Source organism: Zeus faber, assembly GCF_960531495.2.
Source record: "Zeus faber genome assembly, chromosome: 20".
NCBI lineage: Eukaryota > Metazoa > Chordata > Actinopteri > Zeiformes > Zeidae > Zeus > Zeus faber.
In genome coordinates this window covers 14,877,065-14,895,489 of record NC_137207.1, presented here as the reverse complement: position 1 = coordinate 14,895,489, position 18,425 = coordinate 14,877,065, and the positions used below count along the sequence as shown (strand labels likewise).

General features: G+C 45.7%; 2 protein-coding genes across 3 annotated transcripts in view; both read right to left on the bottom strand.

Moving 5' to 3' along the window:
• atrnl1b (attractin-like 1b) overlaps positions 1 to 6,938 on the bottom strand; it is a gene marked incomplete at both ends in the record, with an annotated part of 106,616 nt that extends 99,678 nt beyond the window's left edge. The window contains 3 exons of the mRNA XM_080021221.1: positions 843 to 956; positions 1,294 to 1,377; positions 6,739 to 6,938. Of these exons, the coding sequence (XP_079877347.1) occupies positions 843 to 956; positions 1,294 to 1,377; positions 6,739 to 6,938 (398 nt within the window). The remainder of the gene's footprint in view (positions 1 to 842; positions 957 to 1,293; positions 1,378 to 6,738) is intronic.
• Positions 6,939 to 9,008: 2,070 nt separating this feature from the next.
• Positions 9,009 to 15,889, bottom strand: LOC307245307 (uncharacterized protein). Of its 2 annotated transcripts, XM_080020802.1 has the most exons (6): positions 15,545 to 15,889; positions 15,114 to 15,260; positions 12,435 to 12,609; positions 11,936 to 11,973; positions 11,640 to 11,745; positions 9,009 to 11,146 (listed from the first exon to the last, which is right to left on the bottom strand). In XM_080020802.1, exons 1-6 carry the CDS (start codon positions 15,734 to 15,736, stop codon positions 10,113 to 10,115), a joined length of 1,692 nt encoding a protein of 563 aa, XP_079876928.1. In that variant the 5' UTR covers positions 15,737 to 15,889; the 3' UTR covers positions 9,009 to 10,112. The 2 variants fall into 2 exon arrangements, with proteins under 2 accessions (XP_079876928.1, XP_079876929.1); XM_080020803.1 differs by lacking the exon at positions 15,114 to 15,260.
• Positions 15,890 to 18,425: the final 2,536 nt, after the last annotated feature.

The following is an 18,425-nucleotide window of genomic DNA, read 5'->3' as shown; positions in this document are numbered from 1 at the left end:
TCTCGCGACGACGGCAATTACAGAGGATGACAACGTTTCTTCTTTTAAACCTTTTCTTTTCTCCCTCCCCGGCACTAATTGCATGCGTTGCAATTCGAAACAGACTGCGTTATTGGTCAGAGTGCAGATATTCCACACGGCGGATTGGGAAACTTTTTCCGTGCAAATTTGAGTTCCACAATCGGCCACATTTATTCGACCCTCGATCGTGTGGGGAGCTGCAAACGGAGCATATGGAATTAGAGAACATATGTATCAACGTATAAGACTTAGAGAGGTCCCAGTGACCCTGTGTGCATACCAAGTGGCCCCAGGCGGGGCCGCGATCCCCGAGGTTGAGAACGTCCGCTTGCCAAAAAGCGTCTGGTCGAGCTGCGTTTGCAGGTCAGCTGGTGGGGGCAGCGGACGGAGCACAAGGGGGAAAGGGAAGTATCGTTGTATCTGCTTTACTCCGAGACTTCCTGACATAGCTTTAATAACCACGTCGGGAATGAGAGCGTTGAATGAAAACACATGAACCTTACAGCTTACATCCGCCGTTTTGGACCAGAACGTGATCAGATCACAAACCGCGCACCCCAACGAAGAGTCACAATCCAACCTGAGAGTGACATCCTCCACCTCAGCTCAAAGAAAAACAGAGCAGCAGAGAGAGAGAGAGAGAGAGAGAGAGAGAGAGAGAGCGTCTCGGTATGCGCGGCGCAGCGCAGCCGGGCCAGGCCAAACGTCTTCCAGTGACACTATGATGGGATGTTTGAATGTTTCGGAGAGAAGTCATATTTGCCCCCAAACATGAGTTCCCCCCACGCTTTCGAGCTCGCTGGCAAGAGCAGAACCCTCACCTGAACACAGCGACCAGAGGGGCGTACACGGAGTCTCCGTCGTAGACGTACATGTGGTCCCAGCTGCATTCCGTGGCAAAGTGGTTGAACCTCAACCGCAGAACCGCATTCGGGCTGCGGGGGGAAGAGACGGAGAGGAAAAATAAAAAATAAAAAATAAATTTAAAAAAATAGTTCAACCGCCGTTGGATGGGAATTTGGATTCTTCGCCATTGGGAGCTTCGCAAAGGGAAATGAACCAGGCCGATGCTACAGTATAATAATTACAGCTTGAGGCTTCCCATCTTTAAGTGTTCAATGGAGGTAGGAATAAAAACATTATTTAAAGAGTATTATTCACAGGCGTACGATCTAAACATATAAAGCAAGATGAGAAGTAATCCAAAAGGGATCACTTGACAAACGTATATTTTGCGGTGTAAATGGAGTTTCCGAGTGGAGAGGCACTCACTAGCCCTCGATCAGCCAGGTACACTTTGTCTTGTACTTGTAGTTGATCGGACCGTCGGTGAGGAATCCCGAAGGCTCCGTCAACCTAAAGGATGACAGCGGTTGCCGTGGTTACCTCATGTGGGACACGTGAAGCCAGATCAGTTACGTGAAAGAAACAGACATGATACACCTGATACTTTCCAATACTGTGTAATAACTGTGAAATATTTTGTGATAACCCTTTAATAAGTTTGACTAACCCCTCCGTTTATTAATGTAAACAAATATCCTACTATATTCATACTTATTTATACCCAGTCAATACTTGTCATTTAAATTAATCCGGTGCATAGAACACATTCTGTACATTCTGCATACTAGTGCCCGCTCAAAATATGCCTGTCTAAGAAAGTCAGGGCGACTCGCAGTGAAAAACACCAGGGAAATACACTCACAGGAAAAAAACAAAAAAACACACCCAACTCGTGCTTCTGGATAGACTCGCTGTTCGCTTGTTGATTCAAAGTTTAGTAATATTACACTTGTCTCGTGTCCAAATTGGACACTGCACGTCCTTTGGTCCACAGCAATACACTCCACAAGTGTGAAGTAGACCAGATGAGCGGTTGTCGAGACAATCGAAGGACGGACACACACACACACACACACACACACACACACACACACACACACACACACACACACACACACACACATACACACACACACACACACACACACACACACACACACACATTTAAGACTGATAAGCATTATTTTTATGCCACTTGTGAGTCTGCAGTATAATGCACCAACTATTACCAAGACAAATTCCTTGTATATGATGTATATGTGAAAAATTTGGCGCAATAAATGAATACGTTCTGATTTTTATATCGACTGATATACTGTATATGGAATGTGCACTTCAGTCAAATGTTCAGCGACCCAACGGCATAAGATATAAGACCAAAACAGACACTTAAAAATAACTCAAATATTTCAGTTATGCTGATGTAATCAATCAATCAATAATCATATGCTACATAATGTGTGCAAAAGAGGATATCACACCATTATACTGACCATGTATGATGAGTTTATATTGTGTTATATTATATATAATGAGTGGTATATTTCTGCTTCATATGCATTTGAAGAGAGCACCACACAGGTGATCAACAGTGATTTCTTCACTTTCTCTGCTACTTGTAGTAGAACTCGTACTGGCCATAAGCAAAGTTCACCCGCAGGAGATGCCTGAACAAACACCGGGAAGCGCCGAGCGGTGGTCGATGGAGCAGCTGTGTCAATTGATGTCATCGCAGATTAACGCCGTACAACGTCCTGGTTTGTGCTCTTCTAAAAAAAGATGCCGCTTTGTTTGCAAAACGATTACGCGCGCCGAGGCGTTACGTTTTTTTACCTTCTTTCGGTCACATGCGATTTATTGCCGTCGCGTGATCATACCGATATTGCAGAGCAGAGTGAATTATATGCATAACTCTCTCTCTCTCTCTCGTAATTGTCCGTGTCTCTAGATCAGTGTTTCCACACCCCCTGTCCTTTTAACCACTCAAAACTGCAGAAACATGTAGAACCATGCTTGTTATTATGGCCGATGAGCTGCGACGCAAGACTCGCAAACTGTTCGTTCGTCGCGAACAAAGGACCCGGGAGTCGGAAGTCACTCCGCCAAAAGAGTGAATCGTCTTTGCTGAGGACTAAATGAGGTCTAAGGCGAACAAAGCTCAGGCGTTTGGCAAAGTTCCGATTGATTGTGACTGATTTGCTCTTTGTATTCCACCAAAATAAACAATTTGGACAGAATTAATTGATTCATGCGAGGGCTCCATCCACAGCTCAGCGCCGAACCGACTTTTCCGACTCGTGTTCATCGGTCACAGGAAGTCCTCCCTCCCTCACCCTGCGTGACACCAACCGAATCAAATGAACAATGAGTCGGAAAATCCAATGACTCTATTTACCCAGTGACTCTTCAGGAACCAAATCTCGGGAAAAAAAAAATGATTAGAGTCTAAACCTTTCATCGCTACGAATAATCCCCACTCCCAGGGTGACGCTTGTTCTGCTGGAGCTGCGATTCTGGCTGAAACTGATGAGTTTGTGCAGCCTTGCAATTTTGATCTCGCGACGCAAGAACTCATTTCCATTCTTGATCGTGCAGTCTTGCGAGGGTCAATCCATAGTCAATAAGGCCGGGGAAAATGTTTGTAGCTGTAAAAAATAAAAAATACATTTAAAAAAAGAATGAAAATCCTCTCAGCCCTAACCGATCGATGCTTCAAAGGGGAGCAGAAAATGCTGAGTGAGGAAACCAGCGACATCCTCCCAGCGCAGTCTGTCTGGTCTGTCTGGTCGGTCCGGCAGCGAGATATCGTACAAAGAAGTCTGAACTAAAGCGTGGCCCGATATGAGAGAAAAATTAAACCCGCCGGCTCCCGTGGGCGACGACCACCACGTGCTGAAGTCGTGTTGAAGACGCGATCCGAGAGCTCGCCGAGAGCAGGTGCAACGTCTGGTCCCGTCGGGGAGCCACGCAACGAGCTACAGCCAATAAGAGCGGACATGGCGTGAGGGTGGGAGGGAGGGGAGGAGTCGAGGAGGAGCGACGGGAGTGCACCGGAGCAGCAGCCACAAACCACATGCAACACGACAAAAACTGTAACATGGCTACAAGATATTTAATAAATAAACAGTGATCAATATTTTTCACCATTTTTGGACATTTTATGGACCAAATCAATTTATAATAATAAATCGATAACTAATAATAATATATTATTATTTATGTATTCATTTATTTAATCATAATTACTATTATTATAATTTATTATTAACATGTGTATTGGTTATAATAATAATAATAATAATAACTAATCAAGCAACTTGGACTGCTCATTTCTTGCGACATGCATTTTAGAAGAAAATAATCTTGTCCGGCACATGGTATCATGTCATTTCCCGCGTCACTTTTCGCGTGTGTTTTCGTGACAAAATGTAGTTTGTAGACCAGACAGACAGACAGACAGACAGACAGACAGACGGGTTAGGGATTCCTGCCCGTGAAGGATCTTGTCATGCGTGACCCCGCTGTCGCCGAACAGCCATTCAGTGTGAAACCACCACGACTTCCAGGTTCCCTGACTCTGGAGGTCGTGTAGTGTGTCCCCGGCATAATTGGGAGGAATTTTAACTTGTATCTTGTCGTACGTTTTAAACCAGACAATATACAATGATGGTTTCACGGACACGGATGAGGCCTAATTTTAGACTGAATCACACTTTTAATCTGGACCAACTGAAATGGCCTGTCTCGGTCAGTATTTCGACTTCTTGGACTTGTCCTGGTTTTTGGGTTCAAACAAAATCTGATTTCCAGGCGATCGATTAGAGCTAATCTAGGTCCAAGTGAAGGCTTCAATTAGACCTGGGCAGAGGCAGGTTTATTTGTGGATTAATGGATGTGTCCTCTTAGTCCACCAGTTTGATCTTGACTTAAGACCGACACCAGACCAGACAGAAGGCGCCGACATCTCAGAAAGGAATTCAATTAAATTCCGGAGTCATCTAAGTAGGATCAGCATAGTCCTGATTTAGATTAAACCCCCGTCTATGAAACCGCCCCATTGTGTACTTGATATGACAATGACCCCAAGTTGATCCCGAGGTGTGAATGTGACCACATCCCGATCCAGGGTGTTAAACCCGAGAAAGGACAGGAATAAACAGCGCGTGGGAACAGATGGACGATGGAATGGGTCCATACTTCTGAAAGTTGCTAAAAACCAGATGATAACATGATAGTTATTTGATTATTGAGTCATCGTCCCACTCTATAACACAAGTCTCCCGTTGCGCTTTGGGCTCTATGGGAGGAAGAACAGGATTAATCTGCATCCTTTGGCCGCTGGATTTGAATTGTTGTCAAAGACAGCGCTGTGCACATTCCCCCTCGAGAGCATTTCTCCCTCTGGTTTGGCCGTTTTTTTTTGTTTTGTTTTTTTTTTAATGAGAGAGAACGTCTCTCCTTTCTTAATTCCATACCAATTCCACTTTCGGTTTAATTAGGGGAATATGAATTAACGGGCTCCTACGTCTGGCACTGCAAAGAAAACACCACTTCCAGTAATGACCAGTGAGTCGAAAATGAAAGAGAGGGTCTTATCGGAGACACACTTTTGCAATCTGAATGAATCACGATGGGAAAATATCACATAACATTTATCCTTTTTTTTTTCCCTCTCTTTTTGGTTTGGAGCTCACGGCGCTCTCCCCGAAAAGGCTTGATAATATAAAATTACTATTACTGTACATACTGTAATAAGCTAGTATAGTACATGGTAATAATTCATATTTATTCTATACCCTATATACCCATAATAAAATGTATCTTGTGCACAGTATCATATTTTGTATATCCTGTATGTGTGTGTGTGAGGTGTGTGAAAGGTGTGTAGAAAAAAAAAAGTCTAATATAATATACAGTATAATAAGACCCTTTTTTTTTTTTACACACACACACACACACACACACACACACACACACACACACACACACACACACAGCCAGCCTCTGTGCTACTATGTGACTGGATGGATGGATAAGGGCGGGGAAAGGAAGAGAAAAGTAAAAAGGAGGCACGCTGTGCACTGCCGCTCCTGACCCACATATGGGACGAGTTAGAAAAAAAGTTGGAAGTGAAACCATCAAAAAAGAGAAAAAATGCTGATCCCTACGAGAACGTGGGCTGCATCCTGCTCACAGGTATATGAGCGATCCATTTTTAACTTCTTAGGGCTAATTTCAACAATGTTCTCATGAATGGCACCCTTGCTTTTTATCCCCACATAGCTTTGGATGGCATGAAGTCAGTTGGATTCATCTTGAATAGGTGTAGCATGAAGGTTACGCGGCGGTTTTAGGTTTTTACGAAATCAGAAATGTTGACTGAAGCAGAAGAACTTAAAACGGAGACCCATTTCTAGGCAAAATGTTCACGTTGAAGTTCAAACCATCAAAAATTCAAATAAAAGTGGCAATGCATTCGACGGCCCGCGTTGGTTTGATTCCACTCCACCCGTCCCAAAGTTTCATTCGCGACTGCAAATCCACATGGACAGTTAAGTGACCACAACTAGCTATGCTGCTTTATCAAATTCACCGCGCCCACCTTTCACTACCTGCGCAGAGCTGATCCTCGGCGGCGGACCCTGCCACCAACAGTGTTAAAACAGCATATAAAGGACCACGTGCATCACTTGAATACATTGAATGGCTGTTTCTAATCAAGTACCAGCCAAAAAAAAAAGCATCAGATATGGGATTTTTTTAAAGAAAATAATCTTGCGGATAACCACTTTAAAACTAGTTCACCACTTTTAAAAAGGTCTGATTTCAGTTTGGGAAGGCAAGGCTTTTTAATGGACATGCGGCACTCACCTGAACCTGCCCTGGCAGTGCTGGCACTGCTCTCCCACCCAGCCCCGGTCGCAGAGGCACGATCCGTTCACGCACTTCCCCGACAGACATCCCTGTTCGCACGGCTTGGCCGGAGAGGCGCGGGAGGCCAGCACCAGGCAGAGGAACATGCAGACCACCAGGGATCTGCGATGCCAGAGTTCCGACTTCCCGGGATCCATTGTAGTTTTTTTGTTGTTTTGTTGTTTTTGTTGTTTTTGATGGAGGAATAAGCCAACAGGTCAAACACCCAGGCCCTTTTTAGAGCCTGGTGAACTCAGGTTGTTCCAGTTATCGCCACAGTCCTCCAGGGGAAGTCCTGCATAGTCTCTGGTGATGCATGCTCAAAGCCCCGGCTTGTTGGAGCCTGCTTTCTGGAGCTCCTGAAAATAATAATAATAATAATTATTATTATTATAAATAAATAAATATTAAAAAAAAAAAAACACAATGTAGGAAATTGAAATGTTTAAAAGCTTTTTTGGGGGGGTGGGGGGGGTGGAGCCTAGGGGTGACTGCATGCACAGATACAGTATGTTATAACAGGCCCCTTCAGTTGGAGGCTCTTCATGCAGAGTGGCCCTTTCAATACATTTTAAAGTTGGTAAATCATTGTAGTGACATTGATTTAGTAGTGTGCATCTTAGAATATAAACCCCGGGATCGTACCGGATACAAGATAATAAATGATTAAGATCATTTGAATAACATGGAGTAGCTTCTGCTCTCTTTCTGTCTTTGTTTTACCAGTGTTATTGGATTTTTTTTGTTCGGGCCACTAAACTGGTAACGTGTTGGGAAAGCTGCCCCCCCCCCCCCCCCCGACAGAATGCAGTTGAATAGCCCCGGTATGTGGGGTTGGTGAGAGAGGTGAAATCGCTTCACCCCGGGAATAAAACACAGATTTTGTCAAAAGCTCACCATCGATGAAGGCGTTTATAACTCGCATGCCGTCCGATCACGGTTCACACGGGAAACACTGCCCCTTCTCTCCCCCACTTTCATCCCGGCCTGCGCCGGACAATGTACCGCTCCTCCGCTCTGATTCAACACCACTCTCCTCCGGCGCGCGTCTCCGCAGCCATTTTACCGTGTAAACAACCCGTCGGACCGGGAACTCTGGGGGAGATCGGAGCCCCGGCGCCTCCGCCAGCCGCCGCCACCCATCGACGGTCCGCGGAAGCGGGACCTCGGCGCGGAAGTGTCGTCTCAGCCCGGGTTAACAGGAGGGAAGCCGCCGCGGCGACATGGATGTGGAGCGGCTCTCGCCGACCGAGGGGGGCACTGACACTGGGAAAGTGTTGCCTTATCCCACCGCCCGTTTCCCCGGACTAACCCGCGTGTTGATCGGGGGAATTCGGCGGAATCCGGATCGGGGGCGGCGGGGTTAGTTTTCCTTATACTAAAGTCAACCGGGGCCGGGGACACTCTCCGTGGCGACGGGTCCGATCGCGGCGGCGGCGGCGACACTAGACAGTTCCTCGGTTCTGGGGGAAACTCAACGCGGTGTGCGCAGGCGCAGTGGCAGCCGCGTTCCGCTTAAAGCGACAAGGTCCCAAGGAGACGCGGAGCGCGGAGGACGACGGGAGAAGTGCGCGCAGCGGCAAAAGTGCTCTGGTGAGAGCGGGGAGCGCTGCGTGGGAGTTGCCACTTCGAGACGTAAGAGTTCGATTTAAAAAAAAGAATAATAATAATAATCCATGTTTTACAGTTTAAGAGCCAATCGGTGTGTGGGGTTTGCCGTGGTCGGTGGCGGGGCCCGCCTTTCGAGGGGCGTTTCAGAAGGGGCAGAAAGGGCAAACCTGTCCGGAGGAAAACACTGTCTGAAGTTCCGAGATCAATATTTCAAAACATACCCGCCGAAGAGAACATTTTCACGAGAGGCCGAGATGTTCAAGTGTTTTGGTTTTTTGTTGTTGTTTTTTTGAACAGAAATGTATTTTGAGCGTCACCCGGTGTGGAGATTTCAGAGAGCGTTGTGGAGGCATTCCAACACGAGGTGGCAGCAACTCAACCAAAAGATGGGACACAAAACAGCCATAATCATATTCAAACAAATGAGCGTGACGTAGAGAAATGACCTGTTGATGTTTACGTCTCAGGTTGGGAGATGATGTCTAAGATCTGCTCCCCGTACGTTTCTAATCTGATCCCAAAACAGAGACCGATCCCCTATTTCCAACGGACGGATGGAATACAGTCAACTGGAGAAATAAAAAAAAAAAAAAGAAAGTGCGACAACACAGATGAGCTGAATTCACCTCCATTTATTTGTGGAATGACAAAGTTCCAGCAACACAATTAAGTCAAATAAGCAAATATCACACCTCAAACAAAAAAAACAAAAAAAACAACAGGGCTGGTGCATGAGGTTAGTTGGAGGCAGGGCCACATTTTTTCCTGCGACATACTTTGAATATTCCCTAAATTTTCAAGACCTTCAAAGTATGACATTTTATTCGAATTTCCCGGTATTTCCTGAACAGCACCAACCCAGACGACTTCAAAGTATTTGAGATTTTGTTTCAAGCTGCTTTGTTTCCGTCGTGAATGAGAACCAGCTCAATCTAAAAACAACAGCGGTGCACGTTTTCAAAGATGTCAGCTCTTCAAACTCTTCAACATTTGAAATACTATATATGAACCAATGTATTTTACATTTAAGGCAGTGTTTTTATCTGGAGTGATCGTAAGTATGCCTTACATTGTTGCCCATTATCAACTGGATTTAAAGACGTGTTTGACTGAAAATGAATGAAAGGGAAAATAAATGTATTTATTTGAATTACTTTATAACTTATTAATAACATTTTTTGATGCAAAAAACAAGATTTCTCAATTTGCGTGGCTGCTGACCTTTAAATTCAGAACAACTGTTTGTAAATAATAAATTATGGGACATGGGTGTTGACCAGTTTTGCAAAAATGACAATATCTGCAAAGAAAGAAAATAGTTTTTGCATCCTCCACAAACCTAAAACTTGGATTTTCCAATCGTACAATTACATTGAAAGAGTTGATGAAATGCAGCATTTTAGTTGTAGAACGTCCATGATTAAAAAGTAAATGTATTTTTTTTCCCCCACAACACAAAATTCAAGTCTCTGAAGACCTCGACAGACTGGATGGAGAGAGGCGACCGGGTCATCGGCAAAACCTGGCATCATACAATTTTGATTTGTTTCCAGAACAGCTAGACCCGATCCATTTCCAATACGGCCCAACGTTATGAAACAGATCTCACCATTTCTTCCACATTTCCAAGCTGGGTTAATAATTAATACATAAGTAAAGTACATGAATAAAAAGCCCTGCAGAACAAAACTTCCCTCGGCGGCGGCCTCGCCCCCTTTTGTCTAAGCGTAGACGCACTTGTGCATCTTGAGGTTGCGCTGGTCCGAGTACCTCTTGCCGCATTTGTCGCAGATGTACTGCTTGCCGCCGGCGTGCACGTGGCGCGCGTGCGTCCTCAAGTGGCTGCCCTGGCTGAACGTCTTGCCGCAGACCTGGCAGGCGTAGGGTTTCTCGCCCGTGTGCACGCGGCGGTGCAGCTTCAGGCTGCTGGCGTTGTTGAAGCGCTTGTCGCAGATGTCGCAGGGGAACGGCCGCTCCTCCGAGTGCGTGCGCCCGTGCGAGATCAGACTGCTCTGCTGGCTGAAGCTGCGGCCGCACTCGCGGCAGGAGAACGGCCGCTCCCCCGTGTGGATCCGCAGGTGGATCTTCAGGTTGAAGGACTGGCGGAAGGTCTTGCCGCAGAGCTCGCAGCCGAACGGCCGCAGCCCGGTGTGGATGCGCTGGTGGTTCTTCAGGTTGACGGCGTGCCTGAAGCTCTTGGCGCACTGGGCGCACTGGAAAGGCTTCTGGCCCGTGTGGATCAGCTCGTGGGTCTTGAGCGCCACGGCGCGCGTGAAGCCCTTGCCGCACACGGGGCAGATGAACATCTTCTCCCCTGTGTGGACCTGGGCGTGGCGCGCGAGGTTGTGCGCCAGGCTGAAGCGCCGGCCGCACAGCGTGCAGCAGAAGGGTTTCTCGCCCGTGTGGATGACGGCATGGGTCTTCAGGTGCACCTGCTTGCCGAAGCACTTGCCGCACTCGGGGCACCGGAACGGGCGCTCCCCCGTGTGCGTGCGGCCGTGGTCCTGCAGGCCCTGCTTGTTGACGAAGCCCTTGCCGCAGATGACGCAGGCGAAAGGCCGCTCGCCGCTGTGGATGCGCAGGTGGGCCTTCAGGTTGCTCTGCGTGGAGAAGCTCTTCCCACACTCGCAGCAGATCAGACTGCTCTTGCCGTCGCTGACCAGCCTCTGCAGCAGGAGATCGTCCTGGTCCTGGTGCGACGGGTTTTCCAGCTGCTGAGGCTCTGGCTCCTGAACCGAGGATTCAGCCGCTGTTCCTGGAGGGAAAACAAGGCTTTGTCAGACTTTAACAGTCATTTATCACACCGAAATAAAATCAATGAACAGTCACCAGGATGAGAAAAAACTTTATTTGTTTGGCAGTTATTGTATAGGCCCGTATATTTAATTTTTTGACATTGGAATTTTGAATGTTTTGATCTTTTTCATTTTTATCTTTTTTATTTTGTATTGTTTTTCTGTTATCTCAGGTTAAATCTGTTGTCCATCGTTTGGTTTAGTGTGTATTTGAAATTTTTATTTTGTACAGTACAGATTTTGTATATATTGCCATTTTTATTGTATTGCCTTGCAAAAAAAGCAATTATCATCAATCATTATTTCTCTTGAATAGTCCAAACAATTCTGAAATATTTATCAAAATAATTACCCTTTTGTACCTACAGACCTCTGTCTATTAAACTTAATTCATGGTGGTTTAATTTGGAAGTTTTCAAACAGACAATAATGAAAAGGCAGCAGTTCACTCACTGTCAGCTTCAGCCCCCAGGTCAACGTTGTCTTTAACGTCTTTGATGCTGATAGCCACGACGAACGGGGATTTCAGCTCGACCGGATGATCCTCTGCTTTTTCCGTCTGACGAGACACAAAAGGGCGTGAGGAAAAAAAAAAAAAAAAGGGATAGGAACTCATAGACCCCCTTTGGTTAAATCCAGAATTAAAAGTCAAATAGAGACTGAAACAAACAGATAATGTCCCAGTGTTTCCCACAGGTCTGAAATATACTTGTGGTGGTCATGAGAGTGGTTATCATGAGAGAAGTCACCTTAGCGTTTGTGCTGCCTCCGTAGGAATGCTCAGCCTCTGTTCCAGTGATAAGCAGTGTTAGTTTGAATTGATCAATCAATTGATTATTACTTCTTCAATTCAGTATTGACAAATTCACTGTTACGCATTCAAAACATTCATTTGCATTCATCTGCTAACATGAAGCCTTTAATACAGTCAAGATTTAAAAAAAAAAAAAGAAGAAGCTGAACAGTACGATACAATATAGAATAAACATAATGATAAAAAATAAAGTCAAAAGTGAAGTAAATAAATAAAAGTAAAAATTGTCAAATATATATAAATAGACAAAAAATAAATGAACACAAAACAGAAAAAGTCAGGTATATAAAAATATACAGAAAATATAAAATGCAATACTATCCACAGGATAAATTATTGTTATGGGTATAAATTATAAGTATGTACTAACGAGTTACCAGCCTATTCCTATTATTTGGATCTGGAGGTTCTGCTGTGTGCAGTACAGTACATACCCACTCCTCCGTCTGTCAGGATGTTCAGAACACCTGTTAGAGGTTTCTTCCGCCCTCTGCAGCGTTTCAGGGACCTCTGCTCAAAGTCCACCAGGAAGCTGGTGTCGTCCATGATGTTCATGATTTTACCCAGCGCCTCGTTTCCCAGAGTCTCCATAATGGATGCAAAGTGTGTCTGAAGGGGAGAGACCGACGATCAGGATGAATGCATGGAGTTGATTTAAAACTTGCAACGTCAAGGATAAACAAACCAAAATGAAGATAAATATGCTAAATCCACAACTGTCCTGCAATTTTAATACCACTCATACTAGCTTATAACACATACAGACCAACATAAACCTTACTCCAACCAACACATCACCAGACCAGGGTCTGTCGGGCAGGAAGGGTGCGAGTGATTCGGGTTCGATATGCTTGAATGGCTCGCTCCCCTTACACACCGCAATTTTAACTGCATTGACATTGGGCACTGGGGTGGCGGGGTGCTGGTGGGTTGGTGTGGAGGTGTGGTTGGCCGGGTGGCAACCGGTTGGGCCCCCTGCTGGCTGTGCTCTGGTCCTGACGGCTTGACCTTGGTGCCTGGTGGTTTCTGGACTGCTGCAACCCGCCGGGTGCTTTCCAGGTGTTGGGGTGGCCCGCGCCATGCGCACTCAGCTACGTGTGTGCGTGCTCAGGGGTTGTGGCTGGGATAGGCACCTCACTGGTTGCGGTGTGGCAGGCCTCGCCTTTGCGAGGTCCTTTGGTGGGCGTGGGGGCCCGTCGGCATGCCCCGACAGGCGGGGTGGCGGTCTGATGGCCGCGGGGCCTGGCTCCTGGCGCCAGCAGCCCGGGTTCTGCGCTTGCAGGTGCAGGTGGGTTGTTTATGTGGCCCTCAGGGGTGCAGGGTCACATAATATATATATATATATATATACACACACACACACATATACTACTCACAAAAAGTTAGGGATATTCAGGTGAAATTTCAGGATAAACCTCAAATGCACTCTAACCTTTACAGATGAACTTAATTTGACCTTCTCTAAACTTTTGAATGCACATGTCCAACTGTTCAATGTTTCAGTACTTTTTGAACAACTTGTTGTTCTCTAACAAGGAGCTGAACGGCAAAATTCACAACAGGTGTTTGATCCATGAATCGACCCATACATTTCCTGGTTCAATTAGAATTGGTATTTAAACTGTCCTCTTCATCATGCTGTTCACATTTTGACATCATGAGACCAAGACGACACCTAACAACTGATCAACAATCCCTTGCCATTGTGAGGCTTCAAACAGGATGTTCTCAGAGGGAAGTGGCCACTGAGCTTAGAGTGTCACAGAGTGTCATCAGCAGGTTGCAACAGAGATACAGAGAGACTGGAAGAGTCACAGAAAGGCAGAGAAGTGGACGTCCTTTGGCCACATTCCACAGGGATGACCGCTTCATTGTGAACAGTGCCCTGTGGAAGCGGATGATGAATGCCACTCAACTCCAGGCACATTTAAGGGAGGTGAGACACCAATTACAAATTTTCAATTTCCCATGGAACATAGCATCAGTTTGCGCTGTCCCTTGCAGCTTGTCTTTACATCAGCATCACTACAAAAACGAGTTACAATTTTCCTAGTTTCCATTGAACGCAGCATCAGCTGATGTAATGATGTGGTGAGTCATGGTGACATGCAAAGTTACAAATACAAGCCGACAAGCTGCCACTTGTTGCGTGTTATTACTTTATCCTAACAGTTAGAAGGTGGCTGTCTCCTACCAGTTGTCCACAGAGTCCTGACTCACAGTGTCTCTGTGGAAGGAAATCACTCCATGTGGAATTTCCCAACAACACTGTTCCATTCAAATGGACGTAACACAAAGTGCATGTCCCTCAGAGGCATTTCATCAACTTTTTAAACTTTTGGGACTAAAATAAAACAGACAGGATTCAGACTCATTGCTCTGGAGCTGCGAGTGAACTCCATGTGTGAGTACACAAACACTGAATATGTTTTCGACTGTTACAGACTGCTACAGTTTGTATGTTATGACAGGCTCAAATGCTGCAAAATAAGTAGGGACACAACACTGCATCAAACACAGAGTTAGACGCATACAGAATGTGTTTATTTACAAAAAGGGCCACAGAGATAAAATATCAAATGAAAAACCCCGCCCACATCAAGCAGGTAAAGCAATACACTCACACCCACGCAATTTGATACCACTACAGACCGATCGAGTCCACACCACACACCTCGCACGATGCAAATGTGTGCCCACAGCCACAACCTGCACATATATAATGAATTAGATGACACAAAGTACCCAGCTCCACAATCTCAACTCGCTCAACCACCTTACTGGAAGTTTAAGACCCTTATCGCCTAACCTTATCATCTGCATCACGTATCCGCTACGCGCCACGCGGACATTATGCTACTTCCGGTAGATTTGTTTGTTTTTTACAAATTTCCTGCTCCAAATGTAGATCGATATGGATCAAACTTGAACCACAAGATGTCTGAGACATCCTGGTTCTAACGCAACCTCAACCATGTCCATGGGTTCATTGATTGTCGTGTTATTATTAGGGGTCCAGCTCACAGGGCTATGCAGGCAGCAATACACAGGGTTCAGTTTAGTTTGGTAGTTTCCCGAGCGTCGGTAATGCTGTGATCAGACCGTTTCCAGACCGTGATAGGAGGTCTGTACGGTGCTGAAACGGCGATCCACTTCTCCTCTCGTTCTGGGCCATTCGCGGCCCAGGGCGATGGGACTTTGTCTGGTCGCACGAAGGAAGACCTGTCGTGATCAAGGGTTCGGGTCGCGCCAGTCCACCCCTAATTAATAGATTATAATAAGATGATGGTGAAGTGGGTTTTGCATTATAATATTATTATTATTAATAATAAACAGAAATTGCTTGGGTGAAGTAAATACTACATCCGATCTATAAATAATGTGGAACGACTTTTTTAGGCCCCTCAGTATGAAAATTTGTTCACATACATACACCCAAACATTCTCGTATTAGACGGACGAAACACAGTGGATTAAAAAAAGATAAAGAGGGTTTTCAAATACCTTCAGATCCCAGGAAAGTGAGGGTTCAGAGTTCACTCACCATTCTTCCCTGACTCCGTGTTCGCAGGCCGGCCCTCGTCTCGCCGCTCTGTCCTCTACCCTCCGCCTCCGGGCTGGACCCGAACCCGGGGCTGTCCTCTTCCAGCTGCCTGCGGTGCTCAGCCACCGCGGCCTGGACCAGAGCCTCCAGCACGGCGGCCAGCCGGCTCTGCAGCGACACAAAGTTGGACATGTCTCCGTTCCCCTCGTCTCTTGTCTCGACGTGAAAGTTTGACCCAAGGCTCCACTTTCCCCGGGTGCTAATACGTATGAACGGACATGGCGGCGTACGCGGCTCTTCAATCGCGGACACCAGGGCACCGCGGACGTTTGACAACAAACTAGAAAGTCTCAAGCAGCGGAAGTATTTAGCGGCGACCGTTTCACTTCCGGGTGGAGTCTTTTTTTTTTTTTTTTTTCTTTCCCCTCCGCTTACCTTTATTAGCAAAGTTTAAAGAACATAGCAACGGCGCCGGAGATGCGACAGAAAGTAAACGCTGCATAGAGACACCAATGAATAGGCCTCTGAAATACATCCTTACATCAATAAATGACACATTTATGAATGAATGTAAATATAAATATATAAACGAGTAAATGTAGTTAAATAAATCGTTTTGTTTTTGTTTTTGTTTTTGAAAAAGGACGTTTTTCAGATTTGTTTTCATTCATTTCAGGGTACTTTCATGTCATAATTCCACATTTATTTATTTCAGGCCACCTTTATATCGTAATGCCACATTTACATTTCTTATACCCCTTTCCCACTGCACCAAAAATTTGGTAACTAGGCTACCTGTATATACAGATATGTGCATGTGAATAAAGTAAATATGGAGATATACAGTACAGTATACAACAGTACGGCACGGCAATACAGTAACACTGAACAGAACAGCAATACAGCGCCGTATGCAGTAACCCAGAACAGTGATACAGTATGCAGTAACCCAGAACAGTGATACAGTATGCAGTAACCCAGAACAGTGATACAGTATGCAGTAACCCAGAACAGTGATACAGTATGCAGTAACCCAGAACAGTGATACAGTATGCAGTAACCCAGAACAGTGATACAGCATGCAGTAACCCAGAACAGTAATACAGTATGCAGTAACCCAGAACAGTGATACAGTATGCAGTAACCCAGAACAGTGATACAGTATGCAGTAACCCAGAACAGTAATACAGTATGCAGTAACCCAGAACAGTGATACAGTATGCAGTACAGTATGCTACATACAGTACAGTAAGGCAGTGGGGCCTGTGTGAGTGTCTCAGTGAGGACCCCTGGTGAGGTCAGCGTTGACAGTCCTTATGGCTTGAGGGAAGAACCTCCGTCTCAGTCTCTCTGTCCATAAACCTCTTGAATCTTGAATCCTAACATCCGGCATCTGTCACCAGTGGGAAAAGGAAAAGCCCAGGTCTTAGTCCCGGGGTCAAATGACCCGGCAATAGACGTGTGTTTCAATGGGCTCCACCTCCGATCAACTCTGATGTGAACAGGACACCCGGGTCGACCTGCTAATTTTGGCCCCATTACCTGCGTGATGCGACGCGCGTTGGAGTTCCGGACCTTGGCGCCTTAATAGACAGGAATACCCGTGTCATTCCAGCATTTCATACACCATTTAGAATACAAAATCAAAATCAGAGGTTATCGACTTTTTTTTTCCCCACAAGGGGGACCGTGAAATGTCGTGAGTGTGAGGATTGCACCGTGGGGACCACGGGGGGGAAAACCCCCACGCTCCCCGCCGGTCCCTGCCGACGGACCGGTGCGCGCACCGGGGGCACGCAGTGTCCATGCTCGGGTGCGCGCCACGCTGCTTCTACTGCAGTGTCGGTTCGTTCATGAACCATCCGATTCTTTTGAACAGCTCAAAATACGTTTTCTTTCCAAGTTATCCAGTTGTATGTTGTTGTTTGTCTGAGTTGCTGTCCCCTCTACTGTTTCGTTCCCGATCACACTGGGCGAACGAACACTGGGCCCATGACACACTGGGCCCGTTTTATGACGTGTTCGTGACATCGGACGTGACACAACAGGGGAAAAAACCGGCATTTCCCCTGGCGATGGGAAAGGTGTCAATCGCCTACTTTTAGCTGGTTTACCCGGGTCAAGCCCGCCGATCTTGGTGTGAAAACGGTATTAAATGCAAATGACTGGGGCGCCGTTATCTCACAGATTCAGAGCCGGGGAGGACAGGTGTCGCGTTCAAAAGTGAACGTCGTCCAAAAACGGATTGCAGTCCGCAGAACGCGCGTGGCCTGTCAAAGCTCTTCAGTCAAACAGTGCAAATACACATAACGGTAACTTGATGTCCGTGCTAATAGCAAAGGTATGTCTTTGTGAGACTTTAACTTCTTTTCTTTAACTTCTCATCTCTTGTAACCGAATAATTACAATTGTGGCCAAATAAGTGTTTTGCAGTTTACAGTGTAATATGACATTTACGTGATTATAGACAATACTATTGTATTGTTACCGAAGTTTATTTGTGTTTGGTATGTCTAATATCCGTGTTTAGGCCTACATTTAGACTATAATAAACATAAACATTATTTCCGGATGGGTTACATATAAAGTAAAAAGATGATCTCTTCATCAATTAACCTTATGACTGCATTATTGTACCTGCTCTGTGCCCAAGATGATAACCAATCCATTCCTTTTAACCTGTTTAAATACCTTTAAAACAAATAGGCCAATAGACCTACGACCCATAAAAGGCAGTTTTCCACTTGCCAAAAGGTCATTGTAGCCCCTACCTTGTGACTGAAAGGTTGTTTCTACCTCAAAATGACTGGATTTCATTCATGAGGGTTATATTTTAAAGATTATAGCACACCCAGTCCTTTTTTACTTGACAGCAGTGCAA

What these genes read in the sequence shown, in the direction of transcription:
- LOC307245307 (XM_080020802.1), bottom strand. Translation starts at nt 15,736, where the DNA reads ATGTCCAACTTTGTGTCGCTGCAGAGCCGGCTGGCCGCCGTGCTGGAG. An exon ending in CCTGACAGACGGAGGAGTGG is followed by an intron (nt 11,974 to 12,434) that starts GTATGTACTGTA and finishes TCACTGGAACAG; the next exon opens with AGGCTGAGCATTCCTACGGA. An exon ending in GAGGCAGCACAAACGCTAAG is followed by an intron (nt 11,746 to 11,935) that starts GTGACTTCTCTC and finishes GTGTCTCGTCAG; the next exon opens with ACGGAAAAAGCAGAGGATCA.